The sequence below is a fragment of the Ostrinia nubilalis genome, chromosome 8, assembly GCF_963855985.1.
Source record: "Ostrinia nubilalis chromosome 8, ilOstNubi1.1, whole genome shotgun sequence".
Taxonomy (NCBI): Eukaryota; Metazoa; Arthropoda; class Insecta; order Lepidoptera; family Crambidae; genus Ostrinia; species Ostrinia nubilalis.
In genome coordinates this window covers 2,208,129-2,228,956 of record NC_087095.1, presented here as the reverse complement: position 1 = coordinate 2,228,956, position 20,828 = coordinate 2,208,129, and the positions used below count along the sequence as shown (strand labels likewise).

General features: G+C 35.7%; 2 protein-coding genes across 2 annotated transcripts in view; one reads left to right on the top strand and one right to left on the bottom strand.

The window, feature by feature from the left end:
- LOC135074112 (uncharacterized) overlaps window positions 1-20,828 on the top strand; it is a 58,289-nt gene that overhangs the window by 26,233 nt on the left and 11,228 nt on the right. Inside the window, exons 2-3 of the mRNA XM_063968418.1 lie at window positions 9,009-9,123; window positions 14,758-14,877. Coding sequence (XP_063824488.1) covers window positions 9,058-9,123; window positions 14,758-14,877 — 186 coding nt within the window. The 5' untranslated portion in view covers window positions 9,009-9,057. The remainder of the gene's footprint in view (window positions 1-9,008; window positions 9,124-14,757; window positions 14,878-20,828) is intronic.
- LOC135074081 (dynein axonemal intermediate chain 3) lies at window positions 9,863-13,271 on the bottom strand. Its single transcript, XM_063968386.1, has one exon. The coding sequence runs from the start codon at window positions 13,187-13,189 to the stop codon at window positions 9,914-9,916; it is 3,276 nt and encodes a 1,091-aa protein (XP_063824456.1). The 5' UTR covers window positions 13,190-13,271; the 3' UTR covers window positions 9,863-9,913.

The following is a 20,828-nucleotide window of genomic DNA, read 5'->3' as shown; positions in this document are numbered from 1 at the left end:
AAAATTAAGAATTATCAATTTTGTCTACCTATTGAAAGAAGAACGGTCATCTGTGACCCAGGCCCGACAGAAACGAGACATACCTCAGTTTTTTTGTCATGTCTTAATTAGTAAAATTATATATTTTTTAAATGTATAACATTATGTATAACACCAAAATATTACCCTTTGTTTTTGTTCAGGCTTAATACAAAAACTAATACAAAATGCCTATTTATCACCAAAATTGGTAAATGTATGTACCTAAATGTTTATTACAGCTGCTATGGAATGTATCTAGGTGACCTGGAGATACAGCCGGATTATACAGGGTGGAAACGAGAAGTTACAAAATCCAAAAATTCAATGTTACCAGCTTCCATAATCTGTAACCTATTATTGGTACCATTTGAAAGAGCTCGTGAAGCACTTTCAGAATCAGTAACTAGTTTTTCGATATCTTGTATACTTTAGAAATAATCGAGTGAGATCACTTATCGTTCCATATGTATAACCAGTTAACCACCCTGTATAATCTGGCTGTATCTTCAGGTCACCTAGATACATTCCATAGCAGCTGTAATAGACATTTATGTACATACATTTACCAATTTTGGTGATAAATAGGCATTTTGTATTAGTTTTTGTATAACGCCTGAACAAAAACAAAGGGTAATATTTTGGTGTTATACATAGATTTCGAATATAAAAAATATATAATTTTACTAATTAAGACATGACAAAAAAACTGAGGTATGTCTCGTTTCTGTCGGGTCTGGGTTTTTTTTGTATGGGGCGTGACCGTTCTTCCTTAAATCGTTCGCATCCTTTTAAACGAAGACTCTACTCATGATACATAGTACATTCATCAAATATGAGACAAAACCAATGAGTTAAAATTACATAATTACATTTTAATAGTACCTACATACAATCGTCTTACACTCTTTAGAAGAGCACACTGACACAAATAAATAATAAAAAATACTGTTTAAGGTCTGTAGCTAAAAGTCTAAGCTGTAAGATAGAAGAATCTTCTAGCCAAAAAGATGGCAGATGCAGCAGATACTTAACAAATGATGAACAGATGTCAACGGATTTAAAACTGGAGTTCATATGACTCCCTGTCGACTTGAGTCTCTAGAGCGTCCCTTCCTCCACCATGCGTAAGAATGTTTCAAAAATACTGTCTAAGGTCTGTAGCTAAAGGTCTAAGCTGCAAGATAGAAGAATCTTCTAGCCAAAAAGATGGCAGATGCAGCAGATGTCAACGGATTTAAAACTGGAGTTCATGTGACTCCTTGTAGGCTTGAGTGTCTAGAGCGTCCCTTCCTCCACCATGCGTAAGAATTTTCACAAAAATACTGTCCAAAGTCTGTAGCTAAAGGTCTACGCTGCAAGATGGAAGAACTTCTAACCAAAAAGATGGCAGATGCAGCAGATGTCAACGGATTTAAAACTGGAGTTGATGTATGGAACGGTCGCTTTTTTGTAACTGGTGTGTATCATTCAAATCAATGACTAATGTTTGAACCAATTTGGACATATCAAGGTCTATCATTGGAATTTTTTTCAAACTTCTGCGTTGAGCCATTTACGAGATCTGGGACATCACAAAACATTACCCCAGTAAAATTCTAAATAACTTGAGAACCGGAACACGAACAAATTTTGCTATTCGTGGACAAATTACTACGCAACAAGAGCTATCTATCCATGTATTTGGTTTCGGGATAGAACGACTTTCAAAAAAAAAATTGCCAGGGTAATGTTTGAAACGTTACCCCAGCAAAATCTGTTTTTTCCTAATAACTTTAAAACTATAATTTGAACGAATTTTGCTATTAGTGGACAAATTTCTGCTTACGATGGACTAATTATTTGCTATACTCTCGACTCTTTAAAGCACAACATTTATAAAAAATTTGCTGCGGTAATGCACTCCAGGTAACCGTGTGTGATGCTCATTGCTCATAGTGATTTTCGATACAGAGCCCCGTACATACGTTATACATAAATTATGGAAAGAAAACACCCAGACTAATACAAACAAATATGTATGCAATTTTAGTATGATATTTTTATTTATTAATAAAAAAAAAGACTGAACAAAATTGATGCGTGTACTAATTAATGTAATTAACCTCATGCAAAGTTTCGTGAATTGCAACAACTATAATTTATTATCCAAGCTCTAAATAATCGCTACTACGAGTAACTGATCATAAAATGTTTTTCCAATCGCTCAAGCTCCCGAGGATCTACCGATAGGTCGGGTGACGTAATCTTGAAATTCTTTTAGCCGGCGCGGAACTTCCGGAAGGTCGGGTGACGCCACGCCTCTTTGAACCGTGTTTACTTTGGCAGTTATATTCTATATTTATTCGATTCTAAAATATATTCCCAAAAATTTTGAAAGTTGTTTTAATTTGTATCACTTGGATATGATTTGTATTAGAAAGTGCTGTGAGTGTGACGCTTGAACGGAAGGAAGTCAACCTAACCTAACCAACTGCGTATTTCTATACTGTGTAGCCGCGAGAGCTCTTTGGCGCGCTGTCTTCGGCGAAGTATTGCGCGCGCAGATTTTGACAGCACGAAATACCTACTTTAGCAGAAATACCAAGCCTTAATGTCAGCTGTAGAATAATTTTCAATCCTTAATACCTCGACATAATCCTAAACAATGGACGGAGAACAAACTTAAAGCGATTTGTATTCTTTTCATTTTGTGCTATGGATAATTTTCCGTAAGACGCCATCATTTTTCATTCTCAACTTTTGCTTGAATTTTCGATCAATTTATATTATGCAAAGAATTCTTTTGTGTCTTATTTGAACAATAAATAAAAATACAACTAAATATACAAGCCCTGAATACATTAACACAGCGTATTTAATGACTAGGTAAATGGTAGAGTCAAGTTATTCTTGGGACGTGCTAAAAATGCTATAAAAACGCTCTATTAAATAATACAAAATTCATTTTAACTGAAACTGCTTTGAAATCAATGAAAACACAACTCTTGAAACCACCAATATTTTTGCAAATTTTGCACATTATCATCATCATCTTCCACTATAGGACGTCCACTGCTGAACATAGGCCTCCCCCAATGATTTCCACAATGGCCGGTTGGTGGCAGCCTGCATCCAGCGCCTTTATGAGGTCATCGGTCCACCTTGTGGGATACGAGTAGGTAATTCCAAAACGTTTCAAAGTCCAATAACCAATATTTTTCATAAATCTTTCTTCAAAACTTTGGATAACCCAGCTTTTATTAATGCTGCAGATACCTATTCATACCGTTGATAATCCCGGCGAGTCCATTAACGAAACTTTTTGATCCCTATTGCCAAAGTATTAAGAGCTTTATCTGGGTTTCATATCTACCAGTCATTATTAAAGCATTTATCAAGTTTTTAGTGGAATATGACTGCGCTGGATTTGATGATCAATTATCAATTTCGGCAAAGCACAAGCCAACATAGCCAATAGATTATTTGATAAGTAGAGATACTTGTATACAAGAATCTATAGATAAGGTTTATTGTACACTTCATAAAACAGACATTCTCGACTTGTAATTCGTAAGAGAAGTACCTACTGCGGCAGGGGAAGACCGCCTAAACGGTGGACAGACTACATCCGGCAGCAGGCTGGAATGAACTGGATGCGAGTAGCCAGGGACAGAAGTCGGTGGAGGGTTGAAGAGGAGGCCTATGTTCGAAGGCACGATAGCCGAACGGTGTAGGGGTCGGACTGGCCGACTCGTGATCCGGGGAACGCGGGTTCGGTCCCCGCCGCCGCTCGACTATTATGGTGAGCTCACTCGTGATACAAGCATATTTAGCTTAGTACGAGGGGCTAACGGGAGTTTTAGTAATTTGTGTAATAACAAATTAATAATGTTTAAAAAAAAGGCGGACCCCCTAAAGGCTGTTATAGACATATACAAATACAAATACAAAATTGTTTATTCAGAATCAGGTTTGAAAAAACAGGGTTTCGATTGGGGTTTTCTTTTAAACTAATAGATAGATAGAAGAGAAGTACAAATTCGAAATATGAATTCTATATGCTCAATATGCGTCAATCAGCTCGGCCTTAAACATTACTCAAGCTCGAAATATTTTTTAAACCTGCAGTGTCATAAATGATGTGGCACAAAATTCATAGTAATTGACACTGTGCAACGGAAAATATGAAAAAACCGGCAACATAATACAAACATAGAACACACCTGAACTTGTGAATAATGAAGTAGAAATGTGGATAAAAATACAAAGCTCAATAATATTTTTATATTTTTGATCTAGGTATGAAGGCATATTATTTTAAGCGTTAACACAATACACAAAGTCACCAAGTAGGTATAATTACACCTGATTTGAATCTCATTTCCATCGGTTTACTTATTGCTAATGAAGATTATTTTAATTAGTATCCCGATCAATGTAAAGCTCAAAGGCAAAGTTGCAAAGCAATCGCGACCTCCGGCTGACTTCTCAAAGGATTTATAAGAGAATGCTCATTAAAATAAATGGGACTCAACAGGTAGCGAATAAAAGTATACGGAGATTTAATCTCGAGAGTTGTTGCAACAAAAAAACATTTCCCCGTCTTCTGGGGTCGAGTTAAAGTTGAGAATTAAAGCGGTACGCAAACGGAAATATTTTGCTAACAAACACATTACAGGAAACCGTATTTTCTGTGCCAATATTTTAGTGTCAAGCATAATAAAGTACCTACCTTGTGGAAATCATTGGGGGAGGCCTATGTCAGCAGTGATTTGTAGGTATTATAATAATCAGAATATTCTAATTCAATGAAACGCCCCGGCAGGCTTGAACGCAACCTTGAATTTAAAATCTGTTGGAGCTTCTTCTGATATTACTAGCCGTAATAAGCTAAAAATAAACCTCTTTCTTGATTAGAAAGATTCAGAATAATATCAAAATTTTCTTTTCATTTCATTACTTAGAAGCTCAGTTAGAACATTCATTTATCCTTATCAAAAGGTTTTTTCTAGCCTCATTCTCTTAATGTGCCTACAAAACGGCAAGTATATTCCCACTTAATCGGATTGTGGGAAAGAGAACTTATCTTGCGGCAAATGAGGACTATTACTGTATTGTGACTGTATATACCTCATTATTATACCTTATTATGACGCCCGCACAATAGTGCTTCTTAGTGCGGCAAAAAGGTCCAGTTCTTATTTTGCTCTTCTTAATACAGAGTTATTGTTTTAAGTTACTTCGGAGTTGATGCAAAAATAAAGAGCTTTGTGAAGGCCCCATTAGAACATATTGTTATATTTTTTTCTACAAAAACTTATTCTTCTTTTGTATCGTAAACTAGTATTCTTAATGCATGGAAAAGGACCTCTGTAATAAGTCGGCAATCGCAATGTGGCACATCCACCCTAAAGATGGACAGATGACCTCATAAAGGCAGACGCTGGATGCAGGCCGCTACCAACCGACTAGTGAAAATCATTGGCAGAAGCCTATGTTCAGCAGTGGACGTCCTGTGGCTGAAATGATGATGATGAATAAGCCCCTACGGAAAACGAACTAAGATCAGATATGCAATTTTTAATGAATTCTTTGATGAGTGCTTCTTGTTTTAATTATGAAGATGAATCAAAATCCCAAAGACAGATTTTCGCTATTTCCAAGGATTATCAAAGGATTTTCTTATGAATTTTCATTCAAGATTCGGATTCCACAAACGTAACTCAACAGGTAGGAAAATAATTTTGATTCTTGTTGGAGTGAAGTGGCATTCAATTTTATGTAACAACTCTTGTAAGAATGTAGCTGAGATTTTAAAGAAGTCCCGTTGATCCTTCCAGCTAAGTTAAGGGATATAGGAAAGGGTTCACCACACTACTCCAGTGAACTAAATCGAATCATTCACTGTAGACGCTTAAAAAATGGCTTTTTTACTCATTTTATCTATTGTAGTGGTAAAAGATGTAACATTACGCGTCGGCAGTACATAAAACTATTACATTTTGCCCCAAAATCGCCCCTATGATGCGTACTTATTAAGATTCACAGTGTTTACCTTTATGTGCTGTCGTCTATACATTAAGTACCTCTACATAGTAAACCTAATACCTACCAACTGTGTTAATAATATGAGGCTGCTTCTCACTGAACCGTGAATGAGCGTGATTAGCTTAACAAACATCACTGAGAATCCAATATGTACTAACCTATACTATGTAGGTATTAACGCTGAAATCGATACTGTTCTCAGAGTTTCTCTTCGATAATGAAGAGTCTAATAGAAAAAGAGCTTGTTTTAACAGGAAAGAAAGGTGTAAAGACTGCTCCAACAGAGCCATCGATATCTTTTAATTAAAAAACTCGTTCGTTAAAAGTGTCGTCGCTAGAATTTCCATAAAATTGAGTAGCTCTAAAAGGATATCTTAATAACAAGGCCTGGGGCTAGAAAGCCAATCATAAGAAACAGGGCAGGGTTTAATAAGAGCCGAAGTGGGGAAAATTATGACCTTGAATTTGGAGATTAATTTCGTAACTTTGTAACTTACCTAGTTATTAAATTTGGAACAAATTATAGCATCATACTAATGTTAATTATAATCCGGGCCTTTTAAAAGCGAGAGTACACTTAGGCACTTACAGGGCATATAATGTATCATCATAGACTGCATCTTACTTAACGTCAGGTGCGATTGCAGTCAAATACCTGCCTTTTTCTAAAATAAGCATAAAATGCATAAAAAAGTATAACCGTTAATTTATTAAACAAAGTCGCATGGTAGAAAGGTTCGTTTCTAAATTAAAGAGGTACCTACTCTTTAATTAAATTCATACCTTAATTAATGGATCATGAAGCAGAAAAATCAAATCATTAAGGTACATAGTTCCGTAACTCGCTCATCGCTTTGATATTCAAATTTTAGTAGATAGTGTTTCTAGAAATAAGCCTAATCGTTTTAGGTTAACTATGTATCTCAATTAGCCAGATAAGCCGGGTTTATCCACAATTTGTTTGTACGCTCAACGGCACATCAAGGAAAGCTTACAGCCTAATGTATCCTGAATGTAGTTGTGATTTTAGTCTTTTAAAACATTATACTGTGTCAACAGTGTGCTTGCCATGAGTTTACGTTGGGTGTGCTCGTCAAAAAAATCTACGAAGATTTTATTTGTTGAAAGTAAGTAGCCGCTAGGGGTGCTGTATAATCTGTCATGCATATTTTAATGATTTTTTTTTACGCAGTCGCTAGCGAGCACACCTAACGTAAACTCGTAGTAACTCGTTGGGGGCGTATGTAGTGTGAGTTTACGTCAAAGTACGCATTCGCTATCGACTTTTTAATGTAAAAAAAAGCTTTACTGTAACTACACAATATTAATATTATTAAACCGATAAATAACACTAAATAAATAAACTGAAAATAGCTCAGGAAATTCATAAAGGATCCCTAATTCCTCCACCAAAGATAAGCTCAGCTAAGCCCTTTAATCCAGATTATTTTCGCAGTATCGGCATTGGTTTAGAAATTTACATGCTCGGGCCATGTTTTACGCGATAAGGGCTCCTAGGGGATATAATACTAATTTGAATAAAAGATAACATAAAGGACTTGACTTTGATATACCTAGAAACACTGCCCCTGGCGACGTGCTAGAGTCATGAATAAAAAATGAGAGCAGAAAGTCTGGAAGTAATGTTGCATACTCGAGTATTTTCAGCCATATTTTGAAATTACGGTCTGTATTTTATATGGAGTTTATGGTGGTCATGAAATTATCATACAGATTGCAGTGCTTGCTGTATTTTTATTATTAATAATGCTATTTATGGGGTTTTACAAAACTGTTGCTAAACCTTCAGTAATGGAGCGACAGCCAGAAAAAGCTATTGTTCTGTAAGGCTAAGTTCACATTTTTCTTTTTCTCATTTGGGTAATTCATATCAAAAATTCTAAAACAAGACTTCTCTAAAATATAACATCATTTTGACCCTGAAATCACAAAAAATTGTAAGCTGTTAAAAAAGCTCGTAAAAGTCCTACTCGACAATTATTTTGAAGTTATGATATGGTCAAGCCGAAGCCCTGTGATGCTCCACCTCTAGGCTTCGGCTTGACATTATTTTAGGGACACCCTGTTTATCTCTATCTCCTATATGTACAACTAAATATAAACCCTAAAAGCCAAGAAACAAAAAAAGACCCTCATCTATAGCAATTACTTTTTGAAGAGCCTTAAACCTATGGTCATTTATCTCATTTTCCACTGATCACAGTACATTTTCCAGGCCTTATTGAAGACCAGAACACGTATTTCCCATTCTAACCTCGATAACGGATAGCTTGTAATATTTATTCCATTTTGCGCAGAATTGACCTCTTAGTATCTGGAGGGAGAAATTGCCGGCCGAGTGACTTATAGGGAGGGCTTTGAGAGTTTAAATGATGAGCGAGGTGTGCGTGAGGGCATCGTTGCGTTTAATAAAACTCAAAGGAGTGCTTGGGCATTTTTTAGGGAAAATGCTGGTCTTTTTGCCACTGTTAGAGCGCTTTCTATATTAGGCGACTTTATTTTTAAGCGACTTTAGCAACGCAACAAACACGCGACAAGCGCGCTGCTGACAATTTCATACTATAGCTATAGATCCAATATAACTACTGAACTGTCCTATCCGTGACATTGACAGCGGGGCGCCACCGTCAATACCGGATCGCTGATTCCGATTTTTGCCATGTTGGAAACTATATTATAGTTGAATGATGGTGGCGCCCCTCTGTCAATGAGTTTGGTGGGACAGTTCAGTTTAGGTCATCTATACATGTATATGACAGCGGATGCCTGCCATCACATTACAAAAACGCCACGCCGCTGCCACGCTATTGTCGTGCTTCTGACGTTAAAAATAAAACCCTTTTTGGAAAGGGTCTCAAGAATGTGTATTGTGTAAATTCAAGATTCAAGTTTTTATTACAAATACACCTTGTTCTAACATATTTCTGTTTTTGTTTCAGATTCCACGTCAAATGTAGTCCTAATAGCCTGACGACGAAAATAGCACCTATGAAGCGAAAATTATGCGTTGCCCCTTCATTCAACTGTGAAGACGATATGGAGGAGCTGAATGTAGTAAGTACCTACCCTAAATACAACGTAGATTTAGTATTCGTCAAACAAAATATAAAGGTTAATGTAACAAAAATGTGTGTGCACTTGTATGAACCATAAAAGCTTCTATTCAATCAGTTTATATCGAGCAACTCTACAACTCTTTCTAGACTCTTTTGAACATACAATTATTATGTGCATGGTCTTACAAAAACCTAGATACTAAGGCTAAGAACTCACGGCGCTATTTTCACCCGCGCCCGCGGCGGTTGCGGTCCCGCAACTTCTGTAGAATGCAGATACTTATGTAAAAATTAATGCACAACTCTCGACGCGGTTTTGAGTTTTGAAATAAAACCGCAATTCGACAACCACCGCGGGAGCGAGTGAAAATCGCGCCATGAGTTCTTAGCCTAACCCTAACTGTGAAACAATGAGTTCTGTTTTGCCTACCAATTAGTTAATAGCAATTAACAACCTGGATTCATTAAGCCAACAAAACCTAAGATCTAAAGACTTATTTGAGCATTGAAATTAATATCAAATTATTCTGACGGCGACTGTCCTAAACAGACTAGGAAACTTCAAACTAAATCATCTACCAAGAAATCCGTGTTTATTTAATTACAAATAATGTTTATCGCGGTTACAAGATCTATCATAAAACAAGGCTTAAACAAAGTCTGTTTTAGAAGCAGGTTACCTTGAAAATCAACTAAGTGTCAGAGAAATAAAAAATCCATTTCTGGTACTTGTTTTATTAAAAAAATGTTAAAGCTAAATTAAAAGGAAAGTTAATTAAAATAAGCATTTAAGCAGCATCCTCCTCAGTCTCTTCTTCCTCAATTGCTACCGAACGAGAGTATTTTGGGACTATTCTTTCAGATGGCTTTGTAGTCGGACCTGCCAACTCATCATCTATCCTTGTCTTATGTATCTTTATATAGTCGTCATAAGGATTCAAGGCCTGTCTTCTCTCTTTCCCCTCTGCCAGAGTTGCGTCCCAAGAAAACGCAACCTTATATGGGTTGTCTTTCACTGTCCTGATTGCAGTACTTTTTAAGTACTGATAGTCTTCCAAGTACTCTCTCTTCAACCCAGGTCTATCATCAGATAGAAGACTCTTCTTAATTTTAGCTTTCTTCTTTATAGCTTCTGGGAATAGTATAGCTACAGTATCATTAAATATGGTTTTCTGGTTCTTCATAATCTCAAGCATTCTCTTTTCTTTCTCCAAACGCTGAGCTTCCAACTCTCGTAAAGGTTTCTCGTGTTCAATCAACTCGGCTCTGTTAATTCTTTTCTTGACAGCAATAGTTCTTTCAATCAGCTTCTGTATTATTTTTTGCCATCGTTCTTCTGGACCTATGACTTTCAACTTTTGTAATCTTCTAGCTTCTGCTTCTTCTTCCAATCTTTTTTCCTCTTCTTCTCTCAGTCTACGCTTTTCTTCTTCTTTTTCCGCTAAAAGAGCTCCTTCCTTTCGTTTCATTTCTAGTAAAATCTGTGGATTATTTCTCATCCATTCTTCTTGCCAGAATATAAAGGACTGCATAACTTTCAACTCCCTAGCTACCATTGACTGCATTCGGCCGACGTAAGTAGGATTTTCTATCATAAAAATAAGTGGGTTCAAGAACATTCTGAAAGAACCATTAACGTCACTCACGCCAGTTATATTTTTAGCCAAAGGCAATGTGTGCAGACTGACACCTGTTAGCATTGTGCCAGATAACGTTTGCACGGATATTGGCTTGTCACTCCTTAACAATAGGTCCCATGTTTCAAGATCACCTTCAGAAGTTGATATAAATATCAGACTTGGCTTATACAAGGACCAAGCGCCAGCCGTCAAACGATACGGCCGCTTTTTCCAAATCAATGGACGATCCAACAATTTGTCAGACCAAATTGCGAATATTTTACCACCAACTGTCAATGTTATATGATTTATGAAGGGGTTTCTCTCCGTGCAAGATACAATGCCGTCGTGGATAGAACAACTGAATTTTATCTCGCAATACTCCGAATTAACGACTTCTCCAGTGTTAAATTTATGACCTTCCCATGAAACGCGTCTTAACTCCCCATGCTGAGAGCCGCAATATAAAGTCGTGGATATATCGTCCTCGGTTTGCGGTATTATTTCACAAATAAAGTATTTTCTCCCGGAACCAGTATTCTTAGGTGTATAAACGTACCGTAACGTTGGAGGATTTAAAGCAAAAGCTTGCAAGTTTAATGTTTGCGGCTGCCCCGCCACGCCTAATATAATTTTATAAGAAGGCAGCAAATTACGGTCTAATATCTTATAAGGAGAAACATCAACTAATAAACCAGAGGGCCTCCTCGGAACTCTTTTAGATTTTTTCACTTTTTTACCTTCAAATAAGGTTACATTTTCCACAGACAGATTCCAAATTAAAATGTTACCATCTTCAGAGCCAGTGAAAAACATGAGAGACTTTTTTTTGGGTGGCATCATTTCAGGTTTGCCAGTTGGTGTAACTAGAAAATTCGGAGATAGCCACCTAATGGCAGTTACAGGACCATAGTGACTGGTCATTAAGCTGCTCAAGGCTGTCGACTGAACTACTGCATTATCTTGAACAGATTTCATCCATCCCATATGAGCATTCATGGCAATACGATATTTTTCTCTCGTCTCACTCAAAACTTCAATCTTTTCGACATTATCTAACTTATTTGTGATATCCCAAACAACAATTTGACCATTTATACAGCCGCCTATTAATATGTTCTCGTCAAATGGACAAAATGATAGAACTTTTACTTCTCGAGGAGATTCTAAATATAATTTTGGAATCAAGCTATCAATGTGACTCCAGATCAATACTGGATTTAATCCATAGACTGCCCTTTGAATTGGGTCAGGTCTAGTGCTCAGTGACTTCATAACTGTTGGTGAACCATCAGCATAACAAATAGCGACTATTCCAGACCACATTGGATGAAATTCCGCGCAAGACACATACTTATCTTTTGCCCTCACATCGGTGAAACAGACGTACTCTTCAAAAGCCATAGAATCGTAGATATCAACAGTTTTTTCTGCTACTAAGTTAGGGTAATCGTTACAGTACATATCCATTACAGTGTTGAGTTCGATGATGGAACTCATCTCATCTCTTTTAGATGACATGAAACCATTTATCATTTTGATGTAAGATGGCCGCCTCATTCTTTTCATAGCAGCTCTGTACGCAATAAGGCCGACTTCATCCGGAGGCTCTTTCACTTCTTCTTCATCTTCGTCAGAGCTCTTTTGCTCCTTTTCTCCTCCTTCTTCATCGCCTCCACCACCAGCGCCGGTATCACCGCCGCCTTCAGCATCATCAACTGTACCAAGAGCATCGGCTATGGACTGCGTCCACATATTCTGTGGATACTTCAAAACTGTCTGAGCATGTCTACTGACTTTAGCCGGAGCTATTTGCGATCCGCAATCCACTCTCCTACGGAAAACGTTATTGAACTTCTGTCTATATGGGGTTAACTCAATATAACCATCTCGAGCTGCATTGCTATCTCTCACTTTGAACTTCTGCGGCTGATAAACCGTTGGAAACTTGGCCTTTATCTCCATTTCCATAAGAGGTCTTGTATTAACTGGAATCAGTTCTGTGATCTCAACTTCACTGCCCAAACTCTTCCAAGGTCTAGGTTTTTTCTGGACGGCCTTTTCTAGTTTCTTTTCTTGTCTTTTTATGAATCTATCAGACTGTTGCTTGCAGTGGTCTCGAGCCTCAGTTGTGCAACAGACGTAAAATTCATCTACGTCCTTAGATTCATCTACCATGTATCCCATCAATATCTCATCGCCGGTGTAGGATTCAATTTGAGCTTTCAAAGGGAAAAACTCGGATAGCTCACCACCAATATCAATGGTCTCCATAATTTTGGCCTTGCTGATATTTTTCCAAGGGTATTGAGCGTTCACGTGGGTCCCAATAACCATTTCTATTTGTATTTGTGTTTCCTCCCCCAATATGACTTTGTATACCCCTTCCACTTCATATTTTGGGATGAACCTCTTCCTACGAGGTTTTGGTTGCTGCGCTGCCATGATGTCTGGTTCTTTTTCAGCTGAAATTCAATTTACTTTGTTTTATTTACCAATTAAATAAATTCATCAACAATACATCAAAACATTTTGCCGATGACTGACGTTTGTCATAACAAAGTTTTATTTTTTAAAAAGACAAGACGTGTGACTTGCATGAAGGAAAAAAGGTTTTGTTAAATACTTATTTCAATAAAATAAATTCTGAAGACTCTCCTTACCCTTCTACCACTAATATGTTCAGCAGTTTCAACATAAAAACACACCCATTATACTTAATATGTAGGACCAAAATGTACATGTAATTTAAACATAATCCAATACTAAAACATTAATACTTAGAGCTTGTATTTATATGCAAATATCATATCGATGAAAACGGAATATTCGTATTACGGAATCATTGTCAATACATTAATTTCCGAGCAATTCCCCTTTGAAATATGCAAATAAGTTTGTACTCAATCATGAACATTGAACTAGGTAAATTATTATCTTTGTACAGTTGGGCACACATACAAGCTTGATTGAAAATAAATAGGTTGGTGTAATTCATAGATTAATCCACTTGAATATAACACGAGTATGTAATAGTTAGTTATTTAAGAGATTAAATAATAATGAATACTATATGAAAGCTCGTAACATAAACGGACCTTAGTTGATTTTGGTAATTGAAATAGTAAAAAACATTATCTTATAAGTACATCAAGGGTATAAAGCCTATATTTCAAAGAAAAAACATAACACTCCTTCTGGCGCAGTCGGTGAAAATCTACACGTGAACTTTGAAAAGTCTATTCACCTCTTTCTACCTTTAATAACTTGTTATTAAAACTCACCGACAACTTCACCATCTTTCTCTTCAGACTTTTCCTTGATTTCCTCAACCTCATCATCTGAGCTAGAATCAGATTTCGGTTTAACCTCTTCTGGTGGTTTTTCTTCTTCATCATCATCATCACTACTATCATCACTTCCACAAGACCACTTTTCTAAGGGCTGCAACATTGTTGCGAAGACTCAATGAAAAGAGCTTTCAAGTTTATTAATCTCGCTCAATATCGTTGGAACAAGAAAGAAATTATTTTTGGAAAGTTGATAAAGTTGCCCTATTTCTATCTTCAATTCTGTAGTATTTGATAAACAGTCGGAATAGTTTTTGAGTTAGATGTGGTTAGTAACGAAAGGTCGATGTTTTGAAAACAAATCATTACGTTGCCTTGCAACTGTTTTTGTTAGCCGCGCGTGCGTTAACTTATGGGAGCCTGGTACAGCATGGTACTGTGAATGGAGTTGATACCAATGTTTTTATAGATACGGTTAACTTATCGAACTTTTAAAGTATTAAAGTAACACAAAAATTAAAGTGTATACTTATCTGAATCATAAAAAAAGGAAAGTAACTTTTCTTCAGTTTCTAGTTTATACTGGAGTTAGTTTAATACGAAATAATTACTGATTAATTAGTTAATTTACATTAGCTGTAACACCTACACAGTGAATTTAGACCTAATTTAGAAGTGTTTATTCCTGGAATGTTATTTTTAACATAACTATTTCTTTTTCAGGCAGCTCTATCCCGGAGAAAGGAGTCGGCAGCGCCGCTGACGGGAGAGAGAGAGACAACCATCTTCCATCACGTTTTTTCTTATCCACTGGCTCTGGTACTACGGTTAAGGGTTTTACAGGTTAGAATTTTTTACTTGCTTAGGTATAATAAATGATACAGGATATAGAAACGGTCAACTCTAGCCTCAATCCACTTAATTATTCTCCCTTCTTCTTGTATCTACTTAAGTAAATCTCATAAATCAATTAAAAGTAATCAGGGTATGTCAAATTGCTTAACTATGTAAAATAAATTATTATTTTATTCTATAAGTGATATGAGCGTAAGAATGAATAAAAATATGATACACGGCAAAGATTTAAATTACATTGGAAAATGCTGAAATTTTCCAGTAATATTATTTAAAACCATGATTTACATGATTATTAATTGAAGTTTTTGTCAATAATGAAAAAATAAAAACATTATGTTATTCTTTACCTAACAAAAACTGGCCACAAGCAATAAAATAACACAAAACCCGAAAACATTATTAACGCTGTAACAACTTTGACCCAAAACGTTTTACTCTTTTAACTGGAAAGATGCGCAACGAACCGTTCCTGAAGCGTTATTAGGAATAACGATACACAAACAGTTAAAAAGTTTTCTCATTATCATAAACGTGGAAGTTGGAAATAACTTTCCGGTTCATAATCATAAATGGAAACAGTATAACAGACAACACGTTATCTCATCCCGTTGATAAAATGTAATTTGCTTGTACAAAATTATCGGGTAATGTATACGAGTAAGTACTTTAAAAAAGTATAGTTTTAGTCCATAGTCCCAAAATACTAGTAAAATCAATAATTTAAAATGACCGTCATTATATCGGTTTAAATATAAAAAAAACAATCTTGATTTGGATTTACTTTCCTATTTCTATCCTTATTTTATCCTGTGTGCTTAATGCGAGACCTTTTATTAATATCACAGACTCATAAATAAAAAGGTAAATCATGAGTTTCAATGTAAACATAAAACAAAAATCAGTCAATCACATCTAAGGCTATCACAACACACAATATTAAAATCTTCACATAACTTTGTTATTAATAGTACTTGATATTATTAAATTCACTTTAATATAACATCTTCAAAGCTTCAAAGTACAAGCTTATACCTGTGCTTATACGCCTACGAAATACGGAATTATGTCGTTGCTATCGACATGAAATTAATCCGTAGGGCGAAGTTGAGAACTGAGATCCGCGGTTACGATCCCCAATATTACCACAATAAAGCTAAGGGTTGGTACCAACATAAGTGGGACAGCATTAAACGACACAGACGGGCGTTTAAGTCATAAGTAGATTAATGACATAAATCATAACAGAAATCATTTTAATATAGGCACTTGTAAATTACACAGTAATCATGATTAATAGTAAGCATTAAAAGTATAATGTTCGGGAAAATGGCGCTTTGCCACATGCACACTATCATCAGAGTAAATACAAATGAGTAGGTCATCTTCATAGAAACGCCCGAGCGCGGTTTGTATGTGAGCGCGCCAATACGTATGCGGCGCGCACGCACACACTGACAAAATTTTGCGTGGATTAGCGGGGAGTTGCGGCGAATTTTGTCAGTGTGTGCGTACGCGTTCATCATTATCTACATTATGTTGTAAACGACAGTAACCAAACAATGAAGATGTCCGACTCGAGAGAGGTAGATAAAAACGCTGCTCCACTGTTTCAAACCCTGCCGTTGCTGGACTATTATAGTGAACCCCCTCGTACCATAAGCATCATTTAGCTTAGTCCGAGGGGTTAACGGGACTATTAGTGATTTTTAATGCACAATTATTAAAAAAAAAAACTTATTCAATGTTATATACATTAGCCAATGTATCTGAAAATGTGTAGTTTCTTCGGGTCGGCTTTGCTGTTCAACAAATACTGCCGAAACTACAATGCCGGCCCGCTTATGTGTGTTACAACCTTAGAAGCCAAGTGTGTCTCAACTGTTTAAGCGAATAACCGTTACCCTTCAGGGGTCGAATACGGAATCAGCATTATTGGAATGTAAACAGTTGGAACAAAAGCGATCAGTTTAGTCCGTGAGCCCGCTCCAAAATTGCCTACGACTTTATGACGTCACGACAAAATCTACTGAGCGACGATCTGAAGATTATCGCACATAAAATTTTCAAGTCTTCGAAAATCCTTCTCTACTGGTCAACATGCTAAGGTCATATTTTACTTCATGTGTAATGAAACGGTCGTGACACGTGCACGTATTTTGACTTAGGTATAAAATTAAAGTTAGGTCTTGTAGAGTTAGGCTGAGTTGCACCACCTAACTTTGACAGTAACTATGAAAAAGTATTATGTTTGGCATATTTTTGACGTTTGTCAAAGTTAAAGTCAGATGGTGCACCATCTCATCTGACCCAGCCTTAGAGTGTGTCGTGTTAGAAACTTGGCTCTACATGAGATCTGATAACTTTTTCACAATTGGAACCATTATGGACTCGTCTTCGCAACATTTTATATGAACATGTTTTTGATAGAATTTATTTATGAAATGTGTGCATTAATTTTCTGATCAACGCTAAGAACAACTTTTCCAACCGTGTCCTAATGCAATTTATCATGATATCACATGACGTAGGCAATTTTGTAGCGGGCTATCGGAGTAGCTACTCGCTATAATCACATAAAGTTTGAAAAGTTGAGAGTTATTATTCTGTGGTTAAACGTCAATGTTAGGCTACCCGTTTGGTTAGTAAGATTTCCTTATTGTATTGGTGCAGAGTATAAGTTAAAGGAACGATTTGTTCCCAATAGATATTATGTTGCTATGCTACACTACATTTTTGGCGTTGCTTTTTAAAGCGTTTTCTGGTAGAAGGACGTAATAATAAATAAAAATGATTTATCTAATACGCTTCCAAGAAACAAGGCTAATAAAGCAAGAAGAAAGCGAAATATTTTCTTAGATCAAAATAAGTTACTAAATTAAAAATATTGCTTTCTGAATATTTATAAAGTTCCTGTGGGTATTTTTTGTGCTTAAGCTATTATTAAAGAACAATATAACTAATAACATTGAGTCAAGTTCTGAAAAATGGTTCAAAGCAAACGGTTAAAATAAAATATTAGCTTTATTAATAACATTGAGCTATGGCCCATCAGTACGCTCGTATTATTATTAAATTCCCAAAAGGCTCTATTTCAAATATAGATACACAATTTCAAATTAAGGCCATCGTGTACGTACGCATTAATGCTAAAACCCTAAAAGCCTTCCATTTCAAATATAGAAACGCTCGTCCTATTTCAGCTAGCTTTACCGACGTATTTATCAAATATACTTATGTGGCAGCCTATAATTAGGATAGCAGTACCTAGTCAAAATAAATGTATGTAAACCCCTTTGCTTGTATTTGTTTCTGTCTTGTTTGTTGTTCTAAATAAATAAAATAAAATATTTAGTTTCCAATCAGACGAAATACAGTTCTAAATATAGTAAACTAACCTTTATTAATATAATAAGTTAAAACGAATCTTATTTGTAACCCAAATTAATTAAAATGTCCGCACGTAAAGTTCCAGTTCACATTTACTAATTTAACTGTGAAATATTTCTACCTGCTTATTCACGCTCTAGTTTCAACTAAATTAATTCTCAGACCTTTTATTTACGGGCGGATAAATTTAGTTTTCATTCCTACTAAGTACAGTCAACTGTGTAATAATTTATGATCAAAGACCGCAATTAATATAATTAGTTCAAACTTTTATAGATAAGCACTTAGAGCAGTTATTTTAGAGAAATTACACTTCGATAAAATTAGCGACTGTACATTTTTACATGGTGTATTTGTACTCATATTATTTAAATAAATACATTAGATATTACATTACATAATCGGTAATTTATATAAAATGTGTGTAAAAAGTATGAATTTATTTACTGAATTATGGTTTAAAAGCAGCATATCATCTTGCTGGTAGTTTAAATAACAGTCTTTCATACTCTACCTTTATAAAGCCTGTCCCTATCAACTACTGGAACTTATAGCCATACAAAACCCATACAGTACTCGTAGTTCTGAGATTAGTATGCATCTGACATACAAGATAATACATGAAAGGACCAGTCCAGTGCAATCCAGTCTGATTGTCATGCCAATCACACTAGAATATATTTTTGTCCCAAACTCGTCTCTATTACAACCAAATAGATGCCACATAAAATGCAGCTTGATGTGCTGTATGTGCCTTTAAGTTTCTATTCGTAAATGAAATGTGATTGTTCTTTTAAAAGCTGGGAGTTGTTTCTACATTACCCCAGTGTCATAATTCCACACCAATCAACTTATTCGCAAGTCAAATAAACTTTAGTTTCGCTAATTGTAAAAATATGAACAAAGAACATTGAACTATAACAAAAGCCAGGCTGTTTTTCAACCCGTTTTATTATGTTTTGGGTTCAATTGTTTTTTAAAAGCTAACCCACAAGCGCAAAATGTTTTTCAGGCGATACGCAATCGATCCAGCTAGGTCCAATGCCTAGCAAAAACAATTGGCTTTGCTTCAGTGGCCGTATAATTAATTTGATTTCAAGTCCAATGCAAGTAAAAGATTAGAATAGAATAGAATAGAATAGAATGTATTTATTGCTTTTTCTGTGTACAGTTTGCAGTTGTTAAGGCATAAAATTCGTTACAACAGATTGCTCATATTGAGCATGCAATATTAAATTGTACAGACGATGCCACATCGAGACAAAACTTATTTCGACGTAGTACTGGTGACTTTGCAACAAACACGTATAGTCCGATGTGCTACCGACCGCACTTATAATAATTTTCTTAGTATGTAACTTAGAATATAAATTATACAATAACTTTTTATAAATTATACATGCTTTATACTAAAATATTCACTTAGGTTATAGAACACATTTTTCATCAGCCAAGACTTCAACTTTGATTTAAATTTAGGCAATTCCATAGCTTTGATTTCTGTAGGCAGATTATTGTAAATTTTTATGCCCGTAGCTATGGCACTCTTATGGTAAATGTTACTATTTATATTTGGTACACATATGTCATATTTATATCTATCACGAATATTTGTACGAGTGGCAGCCTTTTTTGTAGAATATTCTTTATTGACCTTTACAAAAATTGCTATTTCCAATATATATATGTTAGTCAAAGTTAAAAAACCCTTATCCTTAAAAATATTTCTTACTGTTTCGTCTGCGTACATACATGTTGTATATAATTCGTAAGCACTTTTTTTGAAGAATAAAAGTAGACTGGACGTTAACAGAGTTGCCCCAGAAAATTATTCCATATGTTAACAATGGGTAAACTTGTCCGTAATATGCAGCCCTAGTCACTTCTATAGGTAGAAGTTGTTTCCGCAAGTATAGAAAGAGCATAGCAAGAGGCGGATATTCTTTTATTTATATTAGAAATATGCGCCTTCCAGTTTAGATGAGCATCGAGTGTTACTCCTAGGAAGTTTATTTCGTCTACTGAATTTATTTTTGTTTCGTGTTCAGCAATGTTTAAGCTATAAGGAACTGTTTTATAATTTCTGAATTGTATGAACTTTGTTTTAGTGAGATTAACATTTAGATTCAATGAGTTAAGCCAATCGATACACCTCTCTAAAACATCATTTATACAACTTTCAAAGAGATGACCATTCTTTTGAGTATCTGGGATAAATATTGTTGCATCGTCAGCAAACAAAACACATAAGTGGTTTATGATGTTAGGAAGTTCATTTACATATATTAAGAACAAAATGGGTCCCAGAATACTTCCCTGTGGCAAGCCAACTGTCATCTTGACAGATGTAGACTTTACTTCATAGAAGTTCTTATTTACACTGTCAAATGAATCCACAACGGTCGACTGTTCTCTGTCCCTCAAGTAACTTTCAAAGAGCTTTAACGCCACACCACGGATACCTATGCTATCTAGTTTGCGTATAAGTAAATCATGTGCAACACAGTCAAAAGCCCTCGACATGTCAAGGAACAGTCCCACACATGGGA

Coding starts and splice junctions, on each gene's coding strand:
- LOC135074081 (XM_063968386.1), bottom strand. CDS start 13,189: ATGGCAGCGCAGCAACCAAAACCTCGTAGGAAGAGGTTCATCCCAAAA.